Source organism: Sceloporus occidentalis, unplaced genomic scaffold (genome assembly GCF_023333645.1).
Source record: "Sceloporus occidentalis isolate IW3139 unplaced genomic scaffold, rSceOcc1.0.p SCAF_7, whole genome shotgun sequence".
Taxonomy (NCBI): domain Eukaryota; kingdom Metazoa; phylum Chordata; class Lepidosauria; order Squamata; family Phrynosomatidae; genus Sceloporus; species Sceloporus occidentalis.
Window position 1 is genome coordinate 70677074 of NW_028316987.1, and position 21965 is coordinate 70699038.

Here is a 21965-nt window from a genome sequence, read left to right on the forward strand (position 1 = left end):
ACGAGGGCGCCATTGGCGCCTCGCAGCGTCATAACTGATGCGAGCAGAAGCTCCATTTTGGAGCTTCTTTTTTGCTCCGCGCGGGAGCCGCGCGGTTTGGCTGCTGCGGCTCCCTCGCGGAGTAAACAGCAGTGGCGGTCTGTAACAGACCAGAGAGCCCTAGTGAGCTTACTTCGCTATTGGGTAGATATAGTGCTCTAAGCAGCTAGGTCTAGACTCCTTATATATTTCCCACAATGCCTCTACCATATATTGCTCTGGAACATTCTGGAATAATAAAGCAAAGGCCAAATCTATTAACCAAGCACTGTTCAGATTATCTTGTGTATTTTTTTTTTTAAAAAAAAGTGGCTCCAATATCTACTAATATCTCCCCTTGTCTTGAGACTCTATTTCTTATTGGGGCTAAAAGCTGCTGCTACCCTTTTCTTCCATATATTTGTTTGAAACCTCTTTTAAAACACATGACAGCAGGAATCATATATTTAAAATGTGAGTAAATTCTGTGCATTTATTTTGACCTGTGTGAAGTGCAACTATGGGCCAGTACAGACTGGCAAAAAGAGCCATCTTCCTGGCGGCATGGAGGCACAGTGTTCAGACAGCAGCACGCCCCCACAGCACCAAGAAGTTGCAAGCTAACCACACATGCAACAGCTTCGCAGCGTTTACACATACTGCACCACAGAAACCCAGGAAAAACCCACCATAGCAGCAAAGGCTCCTTTTTCCTCGCACAAAGAGGAGCAGCTTGTGGTTGCCACAGGCCCAATCTGGCACTCAAAGGAGTGGCCAGAAGCCATTCCTTCAGAGTGGTCTGTTTTGCCCCCATGTTCTTTTAGGAAAGGAATGATTTTTCTTGATTCGCTTTCCACATACTATATTTATATGTATTCTTGTTATATGTATATTGTTATTTTTGTTGAAGTAAACTAATAAAAATAAGGGGAATTATATGAATTATGTTCAGGGTTTAAGATTTTGCATCCTAGAACAGACATAGCATGATATGTCTTTGATTTATTTATTTATTTAGTACAGGGAACTTTCTTTTGTGTCGTCCACAAAGTCCGCCAATACCTTGTTAGGTATTTCTTGAAAACCTCTTATTTTTGGACATCGTCCTCTTTGTTTTAATTGCTTAGTTATCTAGTTCTCTTATACATAAGGTCTACTTATAGTCAAGTATATATGGTACTTTCAATATGTTTAGGATCTTTGATTTAGTTTGACACTTTTCTTTAATTCATTTTTTTTCTTTCTAAAACAACTGTTTAGACAGACAAATTTAGATACAGGACTGTAACAAATCTTTACACTTAAAAAAACTACTGGGTAAATACTGGAAATAACTGGACCCCCACCATTTAAAAAATCATTTTATGACAAGTAGACATTAGAATAAAGCATATGAACTAAGCAAGTCTAACCAGGCAACTACAGGCAGAGAAAACTGGAAGCATGTTGAAAGAGGTTAAAAAGTTAATAATTACGTTTACTGCTCTGTCATTATGCCTTTTTGATCAGTGAAACCAAGTCAAAAATTTTTTGCCAAAATTGTTCCATAGCCTATATTGCCAGCACTTAGAAGTATCCCACACTTTTTATTAAATATATATAAATATGCATGTATAAATGACTTACCTATAACCCCATGCAGTTATACCCAGAATCAGAGCCAACACTAAAATAGTACCAGCAATAGCACCTACAATTATATTTGTGCTAGTGACACCTAGATACAAACAAAGAAACAAAAAGGAAAGTTTGAGTCTGATGGAGTAAGAAACCACATACAATTAGAACACTTCTATTTTCTAAATCTGTGTTGCCAGATTATTTTTGAGAGAAGAAAAACTCTCACTGATATATTTCTGGTAGCAATAAACTGCACAGGATTTAAGACAAGGAGGGACCCTACCCACAAAACAGATTCAGCATCTTGGATAGTTCCTGTAAAGTTTGGAATAAAATCTAGAGTGGTTTTACCACCCTAGTGCCAACAGCTGCTACTACAAACTAGAAATGAATCTATTCTGTTTAGTAACTAGCAGGTGTGTGTGTGTTATCAGGGTCTGTACTACATCAGCAGAACAGATTTTTTAAAAACCTTTTGGTCCTATTACACTTCTGATCAGGACCAGTTTTCTTTTAGCGGATTCAAAGTGAAAGAACAAGGCACCAGTTTTAGAGTCTAATCACAATTAAGCCTATACTTATTTAATTTTAGAAGGATTACTAAAAAACATACAACTTACCTGAACTATCTGGAATTACTCCAATTGGTGGTTCTGCAAGGTATTTATTGCACTCTTCACCAGTCCAGAATGAGTCACAGATACATTGTATTTCATTACTGCAAACCTATGTAAAATTTGAGCCAGTGTTTAGAAAAATGAGAACAAAATAAAATAGCATCAAAATTCCACCCAAGGCTTCATTCACATACAGATATACATGTACACCTATAGATATACATATATGGCCCAATAGTTTACTACTTTGCTTTAGGAGAATTTGTCTGTTCTGATCAGCTTTACAATGCTCTACTTTTTAAAAGACAAAAACAGCTTTGATCTTTTCTTTTCTTTTCTTTTTTTAAGAATGGGGCCATGTTTTGTGCGGACATACAACATCACAGAAGCTAAAGAAAAGAATGCAAGGGTGAAGAAGACTTTGCTGCCCTCTAGTCTACAAGAAAATTAAATCCTGTTGATTTACTAGCCGCTATAAAGCAGCCTTGCCCAACGTGGTGCCTTCCAGATGTGCTGGACTACAGTTTCCATCATCCTGACCAAGCAGAATGCATTGATATTCTGCAAATGCATCCAGGAAGAGCAAGGGAGGCATTCAAGCTGGCAACTGTAGAATACCAGAGATGATCCAGTATAATGGTATAGGTGGAAAAGTACTCATGTATGCTTGAAGAGGATCTTGAGGACCCATTTAAAGTAACAGCTTAATATATTTCCTACCTACATGGAGTTTGCCCTTCCTTTCCAAAAAGAATACTTAGTGCATCTAATAACAACCTTGCACCCCCCCCCCCCCAATTAGTCAGGTAAGGAAGTGTTGCTCCAGTACCTGCTTCCCCTTCCCTCATCATTCATTCTTCCTTTAATGCACTGTCTACTAGATTGAGAGCTTGGAAGATATCTGTATAGTACATGGAAAATTTTAGGTAATATGGAAATGCATCACCACTACCTCTATCTTTTGCCAGAAGCATTGTGTGCACTGGATTGTACAGAGTGCTCTGGATTCAGGTTAGATCACTTCCATTCCTTTAAAACAGGATATTTACATTATGGGAAGCTGCATGATAAATGTGAAACAGTTTTTTAAAGACATCTATCCCAGTATTATCTACTCTGACTGGCACCAGCTCTCAAGGAAAGAGGTCTTTCCCATAATGTGCCACAAAAGTACTGAAGGGTAGGGCTTTCTGTTTGCAAAGTCTCTGTTTGGCCATTGGGATATGGTCCTTCTTGGGCTAAAGCAAAGCATTCAGTTCTTCCCTGACTCTTTTTCAAGTCTTTTCGAAAAGAAAACACACATACATACATATACGTATTTCTATGTATGTGTATGCATGTATGTGTGTTTGTATGGGTACACACACAGACACACACACACAACCTTGGAAAACTAAAGGGTTTTGTTTTTTTTGTTTGTTTGTTTGTTTTGAATTCCCACTCTCAGGATCCCCCAATTAACCTAGGCCTCATATTTTCTATGGGATTCTTGGAGCTGTAATCCAAAAGGCAATCTTTCCAAACTTTAGCATATGCAGCATGTCTGGGTGTTTATGTACATATACTGCTAACCCAATTTTAAACATTCAATTAAGAATAAAAATAAATGTGTCATCACCTCCTTGCCCTCCAATACAAAGAACAAACAAACATACTCCATGTCCTGAACAAATGTTGCCTCCTGTACTTCCTGGGCAGGAACTGAAGTTAAAAGAATCCACAGAAAGACATCTGTGTTCCCAACATATCCTTCCATGACCACAAGGTGTCCCATCTTCTACATAGCCAAGGTCTGCATCTTCTTCTAGCTTAACATGAGCACCACTGCATAAAAGAATGGAAGACGTTGAAGCAAACCACCATGAAACACAGAATGAAAAAGTAACATATTAGCTTTCACATATATCTGTACACACATATGTTTTTTCATGGCTGAAAACATGGCTACTTACGATTTATACAAAATATTTGACACTTCATCTATAACAATAAAAGGAGATTATCACACACAGATGGGATAGGGATGGGATCACTCCCCCATCCTTATCCCATTATTAACCTGTCCGTAACTGTGGTAGCGCGAAAGCCTTTTAAATCGTAGCGCCAATCCCACCATTAACCCGTCATTAAAGTGATATTGCAACAACGTGAACTTCTGGCAAAATGCCTGCCAATGTCTCTTTAATGACGAGTTAATGACAGGATCTGCACAACGTCATTTCAAAGTCTTTTGTGCAACTGTGGTCAATCATACTTTTCAGATGAGTTAACGATGGGATCTGTGCAATGTCATCTGAAAGTCCTTCCCGCGATCATGCGGGAAGGGTGGAACAGGAACAGGACAAGGACGGGATAACTCCTGTGTGATAATTTCCTCTCATAGCCATTGCTTGAAGACCATGAAGCCTAGACACCTGGAATTGGGTGTGCCAATTAAGGGGGCCAAGGACTGTGCTCCTGTTGATTATTTTGGTTTTTTAAACCATTACTTAATTTTAATTGATTTTATTCTGTTTGAATGCTGAGGTGCCACTTTTGACCACTAGATGGCAGACTTTCCTAGCCAATGCATAAGGTTTGCAAGTTAATTTAAAGTCAGGGAGAATATTCTAAGGGACAGAGTTATATGAACATGAAATTAGCAGGCTATACCCCTGTAAAAGTCCACCAGAGCAAAATGCATCTCAAGGGCAGACTCAAATGAAGCTGGTGTTGTGTTTAACTCTAGTTTATCCAGTTCCTCATGATATAACCATGTTTTTAGTTATATGTTAGTCATGTGGTCTCTAAGCGTTTCATTTTGGTATTTTTCTGACTACTGCCCTTTTGGCTATGTCTGACTCTGACAGCTGTATATCTTTACATGACGGCTTCAATAGGTTAAGCTAAGGGAAATTTTAACCTGTGTTAACTCAAGAACTTTCAGTAACTGCTATCCAAACACAAAACAAGAGCATCTCCTCAAAAAGACTAGTTATTGTGGATGATTATGTGATATACCATTATCTCCATTCACTGTTCAACATGGCATTCATTATGCTACAGTCTACTGATTCAGTGAAATCTAGTTTCCTTTGAGTTTGTGTTGAAAGTTCCCTCCTTGTTTAAGTATTCGAGAATTACCTGCAAACATAGGACTTTTCTAAAGTTTGGAGAGATATTGATGTGATGTCACCATCAAGCTCCCCTAGTCTTGGGATGTTAGAGTCGATATTGGAGCACAGGAGATATCCACAGAGAACATCTCTAGAAGGAAAGTTTAAACAAGTCATTTATTTTTTAAAACAGGTTATGATGTATGAAGGGAAGAAATGGTTCCATGATCCCCAGTGTACATACATCATCATTTCCCTAAACAGAAAATATGCAAATGCTTTCTTGGGGGAGGGGGTGCTTCAACAAACTGTACAATGGCAGCAACACTTTCTCCCAAAATCTGCAGTTCCTGTCTGCAGCACACTGGTGTGCAGACTTCTTCTATGAGGCTTCCATTGAAGAAGCCCGTATATGAATCTAAGCTCAGTACTTAACTTGGGATATATTCAGGTAGCCTTCTTTGTCATCACATGACAGAGTCACCTTGCTGTAATACACATGGGGGGGACCTAGTTTATCCAGGTAAGTTTATCACCTAGTTGTGTACCTTACCATGCTACAACAAGCAGTCATGGTATCTTTACCATGAAACTTTATTCATTGCATATAGCTTCACTAAACAGTTAAAAGAGTATGGCTAGATCCTGTAGTTAAGTGCCTTCAAGGAAATCCCAATTTATAGAAAGCTTATCTCAATGTTTTCTTGGCAAGATTTATTCAGAGTTTTGATATTGCTTTCCTCTGAGGCTGAGACACTATGACTTGCCCTAGGTCACCCAATAGGTTTCCATGGCTGAGTAGAGATTCAAGCCTTGGTCTCTCAGAATCCTAGAGTAAAGCTGAAGCCACTACATCAGACTGGTTCTTTGTAGATAAGTATATAAGCATAATTATATCAACAATGCCTAAGGCAGCTACAGTAATGGCTGCCAGATGAAAAAGACCACCATGGTGAAGGAAGGAAGGAAGGAAGGAAGGAAGGAAGGAAGGAAGGAAGGAGCAAGATGGGGTGAAAATTCACAGAAGCAAGATGATCTGGGAAGGGCAGTCTGTGTACTTCCTTCTGGAATGGTGATCCTACTATTCCACAATACAGAAGCAAGGTAGTGAAAGCTGTTATAACTGCATGGTGTATGTGATGGCAGGTGACCCTAGAAATGATTTAGATATTTCCTGACAGACTTAGAAACAGATATTGGTTTTTCAGACTCAGCTTGAACTTTGTTCCTCTTTGATGATAATCTAGACCAGTGGTCCCCAAACTGTGCTCTTTAAGGGATTTTGGACTTCAGCCAACATGTCTGAGGCTCCTGGGAGCTGACATCCAAAATTTCTTAAAGGGCACGGTTTGGGGACCACTGGTCTAGACCATGGATGTGGTATGTTCACCCAAAGCACTATGCAAACCCTAGGGCCATTTATGTGGCCCATCAAGCCCCAAATGTTTTTGACTAAAGACGTTTGCTCCCAAATGCTTCCAAACATCTCTAGGAATGTTGAAGGGCAATTTCACCACATTTAGGGCTCCCCATAGGTAGGGCATGGCATAGTGGTTTGAGTATTAAACTATGTATCTGCAGACCAGGGTTTGAATCTCTGCTTACTGGTAGATTCTGGGGGTTGTAATGCATAGCTTTTCCAAGTAACACGCAAAAAAGTTCAGGTTATGTGATCTGCTATTATCAATTTGATGAGAAAAGCCAGTTGATGGTTTTTTAAAAATGAAAAAATACATGTCATCTTGACTGCAGCATACACATAAGGCAAGTGGAGGCTACAATGGGCTCAGTGAGGGTGGTCTGGTTATTACGAGATGCTTTGGAGGGATGAGAGTAAACATGCCTGTTAAACTGAAAGCACTTATTTACAGCTATTTGGCTATTTGCAAATATTATCATTTTGGGGAACCATTTGCATAAACAAATTGGTTTGACTTACTCATTCTTGCACTGTATCCAAGTATCTCTCTCTCTGCCACAGTTACCTTTCTCAGTTCCTTCTATATTCAGCCTCTCGTAGCAGTATTTATCAGCAGCTGTCACTTCTAAAAACAAATGCAAATTGCTTTAAACAAATTGTATATATGTGTAGTTTAGGAGATATGTAAACATAAATGCAAAGACTCAAACTATTTTTTTTAAGAAATTAAATTCTCCAGCCACTTAGAAATAAAATTTCAGAACTTTACAAGCACTTTTTTTTAAAAAAACACTATCTCTCAAGGCTCCTAGCTTAAACATCTATGAGACAAAACAAGGATGAATGAAAGGAAATGAAAAGGAAACTAAAATATGGGGAATAAATGTAGAATTTCTACATTTCCTTCATAAAAATGGATAACCATGGTTATCATGAACAAACATGGTTATCATGGACAACCATTGCCCCTACAGGGACCAAAAATCTACCTTGAATACTTAACTGGTGATGGATTATCTTACAACTTCCCAAACCTTTTCTAAACCTCCAGTATTGAAACCACAAGTCACTTCCAGTCATTTCCATGTCAGTTTTTCAGCCAGATTTTGGATGCTAAAAACACTGTCCCCATGTGTCCCCTTGGTAAAGATTACCAGAAAACACATATAAGTATTTCCATGCTCTCTGAGAATTGTTTTTAAAAGGTTCTGTAATAAATAAGCATGTAAGAACTGTCTGTAGAAACATACAACTCAAGAGAAGTTACTCACTTTCTCCCCAAATATATTTACACTGTCTGTCCCTTGTTTTACATCGTCCTCCAAAACAAATGCCCTAAGGATAAAATTTAAAAAGAAATAAAACAATAATCATCATTTGATGCAATTTTTACTTTTCTTATGAAAAGAGGGCAAAGCAATTTAATACATCAAGGGCAGCACAATCCTATACATTTCCACTCAGAATTAAGTTCCATTGATTTCATCCACATTCTTTTAAAGATGTCTACCAGAGAACAGCTTTGAGTTTCTTGGGTTTAAGATAAAGGGTATCTTATAAGCTATAATAAAAAGCAAATCAAAAGAAACATTGTACTCACTTGCTCGCTATCACACGAATACCCATCCATTTTGTAGAGATTTGGAGAACACTAAAAATAAAGCAGAAGGAATCAAGTGATAAGCAAGACAGTGAGAGACAACTTTTAAACCATCATTATGGCATCTAACAAGATTGAAAATACAGCTTTTTAAACTTAGCCTTTGATTGGAGACCATCTCTTTTCTCCCAATATTGTTTTATTCAATACCGTAATACAAGCTGTACAGATTTTGCATTTCTCTCTCTGGTTCTGAAACTTTACCTGATCAGACTCTCCTGTGCAACTCTCTGAAATATCACAATCATTTACAGCTTCTCTGCAGACAACTCCTTTGGCTTCAAACTGAAAAAAATGAATTAACACCTGAGTATATCTGTTACTGTTCTACAGTTCAAGTCAAAATATCACAAACAGTGGGATTTCCCCCATGAGTTTTGCATCATTTTATTCTAAAATAGCCCTTGCATGATCCAGGAGGTCGCTTTCCAAATTTCCAAATACGTAAAAAATGGTGAAATGTTGTCCATATTCACAAATCATTTAGCCCCACTGAATTATGAGCAATATTAATGAGGGGAGCACATGTAGCTGAAAATATTCCCTGTACTAATGGCCATATGTTTAGAGCAGCTGTTTAGAGCACCATTCTGTTCTTTTAGTATCTAACCTCAACTTCAGTGGCATCATGCACAGAAAGAAAATGTTGAAATAAGTTTACTAATATTGTGTTTCTTGTTCATACCTCATTAGTTTAATTCATACACATAGCTGCAGAGTCTATTTCCTCTCTATTATTACGGTGTTTCACATAAAACTATAGCTGGGTCTCTTTTCACCACCATGCAATATTTCTGTTTATACCATGTTCCTAAATACATTTACTTGTCAATATATCCTATTCATTTCAGTGAAACTGACTTTGAAGTAACCATGTTAAAGTTCCACAGACTGAGAATTTCACTAGCAATAGAGAGTGAAAATATAGTAGGGTCAAATCAACATGTCTTTATTATCCACTATGCTATTTGTACTGGAGAATTGGTATGGAAGATTGGATCAAGGCACTGGAGCACATTCCCTACAAGGAAGAGTTACAACATTCAGCAGTGTTTCACTTAGAAAAGGAACAAGTAACAGAAGGCATGACAGACTCTCTTTCTAAATTCTCATAAATATATACCTGACATTTTGTACAGCAAAGTCCATTACTGCACTGAGAGTTAGCAGTTAGGGTGCAGGAATTACAGCAATCTCCACCCTCAATGAGACATTCCTGGGGAGCAGAAGCAACTGTAAAACAGCAGTTTGACAACCAAACATCTGTAAAACTATCTGTATCTTCAACTGCTAATTTATGTTGTATATCAGACAAATCTCAGATTTTAAAAAGGAGTAATGTACAAAGTATGCAAAGAGTATGCTGCTGATATCCATTAACTAAGGCCCTGTACAGACCTGCGGGGAGCACCGTAAACAGTCCAAAAGTAGGGTTCAAGAGCATGCAACAACCACACGCTCTCGAACGCTAGCGCATGGCAGCAGCACCATCATGGCGACCTCCGGTCCACACAGGGGTTGCCGTGATGTCGCAAGCGTCGTGCAGCATCCAGACATCGCAGGCAGGAAATGGAGTGATGGTGGCGCCCTTTCCTGTTTGCGGCACTGCAAAACAGAAGCCACTCTAGGCAGCTTCTTTTTGGCAGTCCATCAGTACTGCAGCATGCGACTGCTGCAGCAACAACTCGGGGCAAAGACAAGCGATGCAGAGCTGCCCATCTGTCGAGCCCCTAAGAGACTTTTTTGTTAGTGTGTCAGAGGAAGATTTGAGAGATACTAGTTCAATCCCCTACTCCTATATGAAATTCCCTTACTTACCTTGGGTTTATCACCATCTGTAATCCTAAAATTATGGTACAAAGTTGTGCAAATAAGAAGAGAGGAGTGTGAACTATATTCAGTTCCTTGAGTTCTGAGAGAAATGATTGGGTTAAAAAGAGGAGGAGGAGTAAAACGTAAACATTGTTATCCCAATTTTTAGTGTTGTGCACTGTGGGAGTGAAATAATTCTGTATGTTTTAACTTTTGTATGTTGTTGTTGTGTCCCTTCCAAGTCACTTCCAACTAATGGAAATCCTAAGGCGCCCTATAATGGGGTTTTCTTGCCAAGTTTCTTCAGAGGGGGTTTGCTTTTGCCTCCCTCTGAAGCTGAGAGTGTGATTTGCCCAAGGCCACCCATTGGGTTTCTATGACCTATATAGATTTTATTGTATTCTCTGCTGTTTTTGTAGGCCACCTTGAGTCTTAGCCTAGGAGAAAGATGGGATAAAAATTAAATGATAGTGATGATGATGAATGAAAGGGACAGTGCCACTGGGACCCTATAGTTATAATATCCATATAAGAAGCTGAGCATGCCATGGTGGGATCATACTCAGTTATTTGGGGCAATGCTTTGCATGTGCAGTAATTACACCTGGAACCACCCTCTGGGAAGCAAAAGCAGCAGATCCTTGGGAGTAGAATATTGCAGAAAATTGTTGGAGGCCAGAGCTGTATGTGAACCACATAATTTGCCCTGTACCCCTTAAGGTAGCCTGTTGCCCACAAGTGATGTAGAAGCAGCTGTTGAAATAAGTTTTATTTCCTGCTCAGGTTGGCTTTAGTAAATGGAATGACTGTCCCTTGCATCAGACTGCAAAATATCTTTGGCCTGCCTTGTGAGGGAACCTTTTCTACTCACACCAAGAATTGTGAGTGCAAAGGGCAAATAAATTTGGTAATCAGTAATAACCCATTTCTAAACTGGAGGATTGGGAGAATAATTTAATGAGTTACTTGAAACCTTGCACCATGAGTAGGTTTATGTTAGAAGAAAGAAATGTTCAGCTGCTGTTTTTTGGCATATTCTCTTGCACTTTCCTGCATTTTATCCCTTAATCAAAGCTATAGGTGACAGATGGAACTCTCATCCTATACTGTTCGGTCATTCTAGAATTTGAAAACATTATTTGTTTCAATGACAATTCCCCAATTCTGGAAGTTTTTCTCCCAAGAAGTAATTTTTCCATGGTTTGCATCTGTCAGCCCAGGTATCTTCCTTAAATTTATGGCAAGACAATCCTGTTTTTATCCATCATCATCATTGCTATTATTAGTATTAATTTGATTTATAATCCATCCCTCCTCCTTATTGCTCAAGGTGGGGCAACTGTGTGTTATGCTGAATTACTGAAAGACAGGAGGCTGTTTAGCATAGCCACAAAGACACTGCCATAGCACAGAGCTAGTATATGTCAATTGTCTATAAAAGGAAAGGAGGAGCATATGCCCCATTTCAACACCTGCCCTGACAAGATTGCTTCTCACCATGCCTGACTAAAGAAGAAATCCAGATCTTGAAGTGATAGGGTAGCTCCAAATCTTCCTGCTTCACTTATGGGATAACAGCACCAAGAAATCTTGTTTATAATTCATGGGGCAGATGGGGCCTTTAATGAGATTGTGATATGTTTAAATTGTGTTCTATCTGATTCTAACTATATGTTTTTAACCATATACAGTGGGCCCTCACCTTACGCGGGGATCCGTTCCGGATCCCTCCGCGTAAGGCAAATTCCACCTATGCTCAAGCCCCATTGTAAACAATGGGGCTCATGCATGGTGGCGCAGCAGCGCGGTGGCACGCAGGGCACAACTGGCGCGCGAAGTGCAACGGGTGCGCGCGCCCATTCAATTGAATGGGGCGTGCCGCGCGCACCCCGCAGCTTTGAGCGTGTATGCTCAAGCCGCGTAAGGCGCGCCCGCGTATGACGCAGGCGCGCTGTATTAATCTATTGTTATTTTTTAATCTTTGTACAATTACAGTGGGCCCTTGGTATCCGCTGGGGTATGGTTCCAGGGCAAACTGTGGATACCAAAATCTGTGAATGCTCAAGTCCCATTAAATACAATGGCATAGTAAAATGGTGTATCCCTGCATACTGAGGGCCAACTGTAATTCGTTTAGTTGTGTCCTGTTTTTAATTTTTGTAAGCTGCCTTGCTTCCTGTACAATGAGAAAGTTGGGATATAACTTAAATAAATAAACATAACTTTTGTTTATTGTTTTGTACAAACACCGTTGTTGGGTGCACCAAAACCATATATGATGTACCTCTACAGAGTCATTTTTGTGCATGTCAAAATGACATGTGTAACTTTCATCTTTCACAAAGTGGACTGTTGAAAAGACAGTAGAAAGAGTGGGTTTGTGGGGGCCATTACAATTTTTTCACTTCATATCATTTGAAAAAGATGGAGTCTTCACACACATGTGGCAGCCACTCCCAAACTACTCAATGTACAACTTACTGCTGGAGTACCACAGTCGCACTCTTCTCCAGCTTCAACAAAGCCATTGCCACATTCTGGAGGATCAAGGAGCTACACAGATAAACATAAATAATTAAATATATCAGATAACACAGTAATAAACAAACAACTATTGCAAGTCTGGGAATGTATTATACTGAACAAGTTTAAAAAACATTTTCTGATCCTTGTTGTTATTATGGGCCATCACCACCTTCAATTTATGGCAACCCTATAAATGAGGGACCTCCACCCAATCATCAATTAAACTCCTCAGGCCTTTGTAAACATAGGACTGTTAATTCCTTGATTGAATCAATCCAGCTGTAGTGCAGCCTCCCTCTTTTCCTGATGCCTTTCACTTCACTAAGCATTATCATTTTTTCCAATGAGTCACTGTGACCCAAAACAGATGGACCAAAAGGTCTGCCGTTGGGCCATGTTGGCATTTGGATGAAACACTCCCCAAACACGGCCAGAAGCCATGCCAACACCGCTCCAAGGCAAAACAACCTGACCAAATAGAAGCAGGCAAAAACTGCTCCTTTTCAGAGGCCTGGTTCAGCACCACGGCGGTGCGTCAGATCAGGGCCGGATCGGGGCCAGGCATGTGTGGTCGCTATGGCCCTGTAGCAATTGGGGTGGGAGTTGCCTCTGGCCACTTCTTTTGCCCCATCTGTTTGAGGCCCTAATCTCATGATATGTCCAAAGTACGACAGCCTCAGTTTGGTCATCTTCACTTTTAGTGAAAGTTCAGGTTTGATCATCTCTCCATTCATTCATTCATTCATTCATTCATTCATCATTTTTAGCAGTAAATAATCTCAGTGATATGCATCACCTAAGTAATATAACTGAAACCAACACCTTAAATTAAGCCTAATAAAAAGTGCAAAGGTAGAAGAGAAACAGCATAACATACACAGGTTAAACAAACAAAATAATATATAATGGTTGGCATCCTACTGGTTAGTCCCAACCAGAATACATCTATTCACTCAGTTGTTGAATGGTGAGTCAACACATAGGTACATTCCATAAACTGAATGGATCTACTCTAATTAGGACTAGATTTAGCAAGATTTAGATCAATAAATGTTATCATATTAGTTTATAGGGTTTTTTTACTAGAAAATATTTCTATATAATGCCTCTGACATTGAGCTAAGGACTGAAACAGACCAACAGGAAATGTCTTCATTTATATCAAAGTATTATTACCTTGGAAGGCTTATTGAAAAGGCAGGCTCCACCTCCATTATTTAAAAAGTCATAATACTCCTCAATGTCACATTTGGAGAATTTGGTTGGAAGGTAATAACTGCAATGGAGAAGAAAACAAATGATTTCACAGTCCTCATTTGGATTCATAAAAAGTTCTGGAAGGGCTTCCACTGGGCTGAATACATTTCTGCAGGAAAGGAGACTTTGCCAGTGGTTTTATTACATTATTTTATGTCTAATTAAATCCGTTTGGAACAGTGTTATCAAAATGACTCTGCATTTTCAGGGGCTATATCCTAGCCTACATAATTTAATTATGTTTCCCCTTCTCTAGTTTCCATTATTCATATTTGCAAATTATCTGGACTATGAAGGAACATCATCAAGATGAAATGGAATAGCACTGAGATCCTCTGCATGGAGTTCTAGCAGTGCACAGAACATAGTATTTATATTCCAGTTTAAAATGTTATCAAGGAAGAAAACTATTATAATACATGAAAAAGATCTTGGTTCATTAGTGGAGCAGAACACTTTTGTGAGGTCTGATTAGCATGGAGAAGTATTATATGTTTAAATACATGTATAGGTGTAAATAAATGTACAGGAGTACTATTCATTTAAATGGTGTTAAGTACACCATTAACATTTTCTTTTTCATTTTTCCATGCTAAATGGAAAAAATAGGCCATCTGCTCTTGTTCAATTCTAAGTGGTGGTGGTCACAGGCAGATGGAGGCTAAAGAGGAAGGAGGTTCATTTTAAATCAGAATTCTGGACCTCTTAGATTGGAGATAATACCCATGAGCAAGAGTGAATATTGTTTCAACAACAGAGAAGTCTGGAACAAGACTTAGATAAGGCTGCAACTCAGTCTGGCCACCTAGTATTGCCTTCATTGAGAGAAACCTTCTATGGTTAAAACTGGCTATTGCAACCAGTTTGTCCAGGCATTGGGAGAACTGTGTTCACCATGATCTATGAGTAACAGTTAAGGAATCTGGGGTTGTTTAGCTTGGAGAAGAGACGACTGTGACATGTCTTTAAATATCTGAAGAGCTGTCAGACAATAATACAGTGAGCCTCTTTTCTGCTGACCCAGAAGACAGGACCCTTGAACCAGTGGGGTCAATTTACAAGAAATGAGATTCCCACTAAATATTAGTCAGAACTTGCTGGTGGTAAGACCTGTTCAGCAGTGGAACAGACTACTTCATAAGGTGGTGGACTCGCCCCTGTTGGAGGTTTTAAATCAGGGGTAGGCAACCTTTTTGAGCCGGGGGCCGGGTTGCTGTCCCTAAGACAACTGGGGAGCCGAAGCCGGGGGGTGGAGCTTCCACCCTCTGGGGTGGGGCCGTGTGCCGGAGGTGGAGCTGCATGCCGGGGGCGGAGCTTCCACCCCCCAGGGGCCAGGCCTCCTCCTCTTTGCCGGCCTCTGACGGGGTCCCAGGCCCTGTCAGAGGCCGGGAAAGAGCTGGCGGGGGCCGCCAGTGCTGGAGGCCTCCCTCTCTTTGGCGGCCCCTGATGGGGCCCCAGGCCCCGTCAGAGGCTGGCAAAAAATCCAGCGTGGGCCACCAGCGCTGGAGGCCTCCTCCTCTTTGCTGGCCCTTTTGCCGGCGACGGGGCCCTCTTGGAGGGCCCCGGCGACAGCAACGGGCCTCCCAGAGGGTCGCTGCCGCCACCGGAGCCCTCTTGGAGGGCCCCAGCGATGGCAACGGGCCTCTTGGAGGGCCCAAGGAAAGGCATTGGGCCTCCCAGAGGCCCGCTGCTGCCGTCGGAGCCCTGTTTGAGGGCTCCGGCAGCTGCAGCGGGCCTCCCAGAGGCCGCCGCCAATGGCGGCGAAGTCTCGCGCTACCTTTCTTGTGGTCGCATGAGACTTCGCCTCTAGGCGACCGCCATTTTGTTTTTCAAAATGGCGGGGAAGGTCACACGAGACTTTGCCGCCATTTTGAAAAACAAAATGGCGGCGCCCCGGGAGCCGGGAAAAGCCGCACTTGGCGGTGGCGGCAGGGGCAGGCAGGGGGTGGCCGAAAGGCTTCCGCGGGCCATATCCGGCCCGTGGGCCGGAGGTTGCCGACCCCTGTTTTAAATACAGGGTACACACCCAACTCACAGGGGATAGATTTCTGCAATGACATGCAGTTGGACTAGATGACCTTTCAGATATTTTCCAACTCTATGATTCTGTGACTCTGATTCACATGAAGTCCTGTGAAGATAATGGCAGCACAACCTACTCAAAGAAGGGAGATGGTAACAAGAGAGGCCCTGAAGAATAGGTCCTTCTTCACTCTGTCACCACCTCAGAGTCCATAGTTTTATGCCCTGAACATGAAGATTCTGATTCTGTGCCCATTATAACTTTTCTTTTTGTCCTCCTGCAAAGTATCCAGGGCTATATGGATCCATTCAGATGCAGTGTCTAAAAGCTTTTATTACTGGTAGATGTGCCTTCCCTGAATCTGCCTAGGGACCTTTATAGTCAATCCTGCCATCAGATGAATGAGGTTTTGCCATCACCAGCAGACTGTGGAAGAGGGGCTTGTGTGCAAGATGTACGCTGTGTGTATATCCTGTGCCCCTAAGCTAACCTGATGAACTCATGGGCAGGGAAGGAATGCTGGTATGGTCAACTTCTCTATACAGTATGAGAATTATGTCACCTTGTCATTTACCCTTGCAAACAAAATATTTTGGAGCAAAATGTTTGTATCCACAAGACAATGAACCTAAAATGAATTGCATCCTATCCTTCCCTGATGCCTTCTTATTGTAATTAGAATAATTCTATCTACCTTAGTAATAACTTACACAAGTGTAGTTGTAGTGAAGTTACGAAAATTGTAAGACATTAAATGTTTAGATCATTCATCCAGTGGCTGGAATCCTGTTTGTGATATTTGTTGTTGTTGCATGCCTTCAAGTCGTTTCTGACTTATGGTGACCCTAGGGGTTTTTGCCATGGCCATCCTTTGAGGCTGAGAGAATATGACTTGCCCAAGGTCACCCAGTGGGTTTACATGGCTGTAGTCTGCAAAGTCATAGTCCAACACTCAAACCACTATGCCATTTGGGGCTATTAATGCACATGTCTTGTTCTGAATATTGTACAAGAAGCTGTCACTAGCTATCTCAATCTACCTTCACCAGACACTATCTAGCTACCTCCCCATCTCTTCCTCTTAGCGAGTAAATGACCACACCAGTGCTCTCTGATGAATGATAGCTGCCATTCAGGGGTATCAGCTGCCCATTACTCTCCACATGTTCCAAAGCAGAATCTCAGACAACACGTTTGAATTTAATCATGCTTTGAGCATAATGGAATCAACAGGGTTTAAATTAGTCACAACATAGCCCCATTGTTTTCTGTGCCTGTTATAAATATGGCTAAATCTGGATCCAACCCAAAATCAATTTGACAGTGTGTATCACATTTTCTGTTAGCAGTTTCATGCAAATGGCTTCTCCAGATAACCTACCATATATACTCATGTATAAGTAAAAAAATTAAGTCAAAAAATTGACCCAAAAAAACTGGATCGAGTTAATACAGTAGGAGGAAGGGCGAACCTTTTTTCCCTCAAGCCTCTTCCCAGACCTCAAGCCTCTATCTCCAGAGGGGTCAACCTGGTTGAAAAGATGCAGGGAAGGCGATGGATCACCTCCTCAGCCTCTTTTCAACTGGGTTGCTTCCACAGCAGACAGCCCGGTTGGTAAGATGCAGTGAAGGCAATGGATCATCCCTGCAGCCTTTTCCCAAATGGGTTGCCTCCGCAGGGGACATCCCAGCTGGGAAGACGCGGGGAAGGCAATGGATCACCCCCACAGCTGGACAGCCACCTTAAGTCTGACCCTCAACTTATCCACAGGTCATATTAAAATCCACAATTTTGGCCCCAAAAGCTGACCTCAACTTATACATGAGGTTGACTTATAGTTAAGTATATACGGTATGTTTAATATACGAGTTTTTCCTATAGCCATTTGTCAATTTACACTTCTACTGTATAGAAGTTTTTCAAAACAAGTATCTTACCCAGTGTCTCCCATTATGCACCCAGACCAGGTATCTTCACATTTGCACTCACCTAAAATAAACAGAATAAATCACACTCAATTTGATTTTTATTAATATAAAAAAATTAAAAACCATTCACATAGCAAACAGAATAGTTAAGGGTAATATAAGTAAGCCTTAAAAGATATCTAGTAAAATGGGAGACAGAATGTAAAATGGTATAACACTTATGAACAAATATCAAACTATTTCTGAGCAGAGTCGCCTTGTTAGCTTGTTTTGCAGTAAAAACAACAAAGGGTAACGTGGCATGTCAAAGAAAATAAAGATATAAAAAAAAGAAAATGGAAAGAAAAACAGACAAATTATTGAATGAAGACTGCTCGGAACTAAAAAGTGGAGAATTAAGTTATGGACATACAGAGTTATTAAAATTCAAATAAATAGGAGGATTATATAAGGAGCAGATTTCCCCCATTTCCACATGGATAGATGATTGGATGTAATGCTAGAGTTTAAATGGGGTAAAATATGGAATAAATTGCAGGCTTAGAGGTAGAATGAACAACTGAACTAAATAAATAATGATATTGTTAAATGAAAGTCAAGGAAATTAAAAGGAAAATTCAATGAAGTCTAAGTAGGAAGTACAAAGAAGTTCAAATAAATTTCGATAGAATGTTAGATAGTTCACATTCAAACATTTAAAGTTAGCAGGCATATGCCATTTTTATAATACATGAAGATATGTAAGATAAGTTATATAATTATGTTAAATGTAGCTCGTTATTTTATATAGTGTTTTTAATCTATGCATAATTGTATTGTGTCAAGAAAATTAATTTTAATTTTTTTTAAAGTAATTACAGTTACAGCTCCAGTATCCTCCCCACTTAAAATAGTGAATTGTCATTATTTCTATTTTGGAAATGCTTACACTTTATTAACTTTTTATTCAAAAGAAACTAAAATATCTTACTTTAAAAAAATAAGCAGAATGTTACAAAGCACTCCCAGCACAAAATACAACACATACTAACTTTGTAAATAGCTAAACTGTTATATCATAAAAAGATGGACATCATTCCTTTTAATATTACAACAATATTGTCAGTTTGTTATTGCAGAATAGGAATTACTAATTAATTGTAAACCGTTACTCTGAGACACCATTTTTAGTTTGAAGATTTCAAAAAGGAAAGAAAGTCAGACAAGTTTAAAAACATATTTACATTCTCATACTTGGTTCTAACATACATGTATATAGTAAGGCAAAGGGATCTTGTATTACTTTTGAGACTATCTCTGAGGAATAAGTTATAGCATAAATTGTTGTAGACTTGGTTTACTTCTGCAGATGCATACATATAGCAAGTATGTTTTAATATAACAGCCTCCCATATGGCCAATCCAAATAGAAAGAGAAAATATTTTTTTCCTAATGAGTAATTATTTTTGTGGTATTAGTTAAACTGATAAGCATTTTGAGATCTGTTTTAGTGATACAGCTATGCATGAATGTTAAAAGAATTCTCAAGGTCTCCCCAGGATTGTATACACTATTGGAACAAAAACAAAATTGGAGATTTTTGACATATTTCTGCTTTTTAAAACTGTGAAAAACAGTATAAAATATAAACACATACATACATAAATTTGCAATCCTGAAAAATCTAGATTTCGAAAGAAGCCAAACCTCTTACCGCTCTGTAGTTTTCTCTTGTCTGAGAAAATGCCAAGATTGTGAGCTAAGGATTGTGCCAAAGTAACGGACATTAAATCTGCCTTTCCAAACTGAAAAACAAAGATAGTGATTGCTAGTGACATTCATTCCCTGATATATACTTTGAATCGTAGATGAGTATCAAGCAGGCAGAAAGTTCAAAGCATTAAGAAACAGTCAACTAATATAGGTAAAACATTTGCTCTTAAATAGCTAATAAACTGTAAATACAAGGGACATCTCAGGTAAAACATTAAGGCTAAATCTTAGTTTGACTAGAGCTAAACCAGACATGATATTTTTCATGTGATCAGATTTTTAAAATAATGCTGATGTGGGGCTCCAAAGCTTTAATTTTTGCCAAGTAGAATCACTGGAGAATGGGAAATTCCTGTTGTTTTTTTCAATGCAAGGAAAGATCCACTGGAATCATTGGTAACAACAGCTGCAAGCCCCCAATCCAGGTAGTCTTCCACCATGCCTCTCATTTATTGATTAAAAGTCTTGCATGCCAGAATCAAGTGTGTGATAAATGCCAACTCTAGTCTAAACCCCAGAAATTGAGAAGGTCTAGTTAGGTTCCTAAGAAATGAAAGGGGGAAGGCCTTGGCGATGCTGTAAGCCTCACTGCCAGATCTTGGAACATTGTTTTCAAACAGTAATTCTCTATGACTTTTCACTTATTGTTTCAAGACACACACCCCTGCCAAAAAAATGTAATTGTTTAATGTCATTGTTTGAATTCTTTAAAGACAGTGATTCTTTATTTTGCATTTCCTTTATAGTTACTAAAATATTTATGTTTAGTTACCTTTTGGCAAGGTAAATGTTGATTATTATAAGCTCTTCCCATCCAACTCATTGTCTCTTTAACACTCACAAGAGTACAGGATAGCAGCACAAGACAGAACTTCTCCTTCAGTCTATGACCGTAATAAAATTTTTACTTCTCCTTCAACAGTTAGTGAACCCTTAACTATAAAACAATTTTACAAGGAGTAACTAAAAAAGGAGTTAAGGTACCCCTCATTAAATTATAATTCTAATGTTATGCAAGCTGATTACTACTCTTTCATTATTGGGGGAAAGGAATTAATTGGTAGCAACTAATTATCGATAACTAGTTAATTCTAAACTGCCCAACTACACTTAACACTACCTTGGAATGCCCAGAACTTTCTTCTACTGTGAGAGTGGGAATTAGAAGGCTTTATGACTCTGCTAAAAAGATGAATAGCAGCTTGCTACACCATCTATCTGACTGCTAACAAAATGGAGTAATCAAGCCCCAGGGCTGCTGGAGTCAATTTGCTCTGGGTTTTATTCCAATCTTTAATTCGCTATACTCAACCTATTTGTGGGACACAGTTCATCACCTTGAGTACTTTCCTTAAAGTGTGGAATGAAACCCAGAGTAGATTAACTGCACCACTGACACCATCTGCTCCTGGTCAGGCTATGACTCCTGGTAACGTTCCCTGTCACAAGCAATGGGACCCTAGACTTAAAGAAAGTGGGTTCACCTAGTCCAAATGTACCATTACAAGACATTACTCAGGTTCTGAACTAATACTTGAGATTTCCCCTATTTATAGAACCCCCACCCCACCAATACCCCCAAAAAAATACTCTGGCAGGAATTCAGAGGAAAGACCATTACAGTGGGATGAGTTCATATTTTCCCTATACACTGGGAAACTCTGGAGCATATGGACACAATGGACATTAATTGTAGGGATCAATAAACATGGAAGGAAGATCAAATCACACTTTACACTGTATAACAGGAAGAGAACTAAAGATGATTTTAAGAAATCATTATGCAGTGAAGGACAGCAATCATTTGCCAATGTCTAGAATTGTGCAGACCTACTTCATTCACTCCGCCGCCTTTCAGTAGTGAACAAATGCCCCCAATATAGGCTGCACCACTGCGGCTGCTGAGAAACTGGCTCCCCCTTCAAAAAAACACAGTGGGGGGGGAGAACATGTGAAAAAAGAAACAAAACTTTGGAAACATAAACATTATAATTGGATAGAAAGAAAGAAAAAACCCAAGCCTGCCTAATATGGAAGGATTATGCCTTCACTTAACAATAAAAAGAAGACAAGCCAGTTTAAGAAGTTCCCACTTTTGTGATAAGAGGTCCAATTTTCAAAAGCAATAGCCCCAAAGGGAGGCTACTGTTGATCTGAAGCAATGTGTTTTTGTGTTGAGTGTACCTAGTATATTGCTTGCTATATGGACAAACAATAAGATGATCTACATGAATT

General features: G+C 39.6%; 1 protein-coding gene across 6 annotated transcripts in view; it reads right to left on the reverse strand.

Moving 5' to 3' along the window:
• The window catches only part of LOC149309919 (disintegrin and metalloproteinase domain-containing protein 22-like), a 162424-nt gene that overhangs the window by 32826 nt on the left and 107633 nt on the right, over window positions 1-21965 (reverse strand). For all 6 annotated transcript variants that reach the window (XM_089533277.1, XM_089533275.1, XM_089533281.1 and 3 more), the window contains exons 12-25: window positions 21565-21649; window positions 19672-19762; window positions 17987-18038; window positions 13945-14044; window positions 12724-12795; window positions 9554-9646; window positions 8635-8715; window positions 8371-8421; window positions 8042-8105; window positions 7290-7395; window positions 5379-5501; window positions 3911-4079; window positions 2259-2364; window positions 1645-1735 (exon numbers count right to left, since the gene is read on the reverse strand). In XM_089533277.1, coding sequence (XP_089389403.1) covers window positions 1645-1735; window positions 2259-2364; window positions 3911-4079; window positions 5379-5501; window positions 7290-7395; window positions 8042-8105; window positions 8371-8421; window positions 8635-8715; window positions 9554-9646; window positions 12724-12795; window positions 13945-14044; window positions 17987-18038; window positions 19672-19762; window positions 21565-21649 — 1284 coding nt within the window. The remainder of the gene's footprint in view (window positions 1-1644; window positions 1736-2258; window positions 2365-3910; window positions 4080-5378; window positions 5502-7289; window positions 7396-8041; window positions 8106-8370; window positions 8422-8634; window positions 8716-9553; window positions 9647-12723; window positions 12796-13944; window positions 14045-17986; window positions 18039-19671; window positions 19763-21564; window positions 21650-21965) is intronic.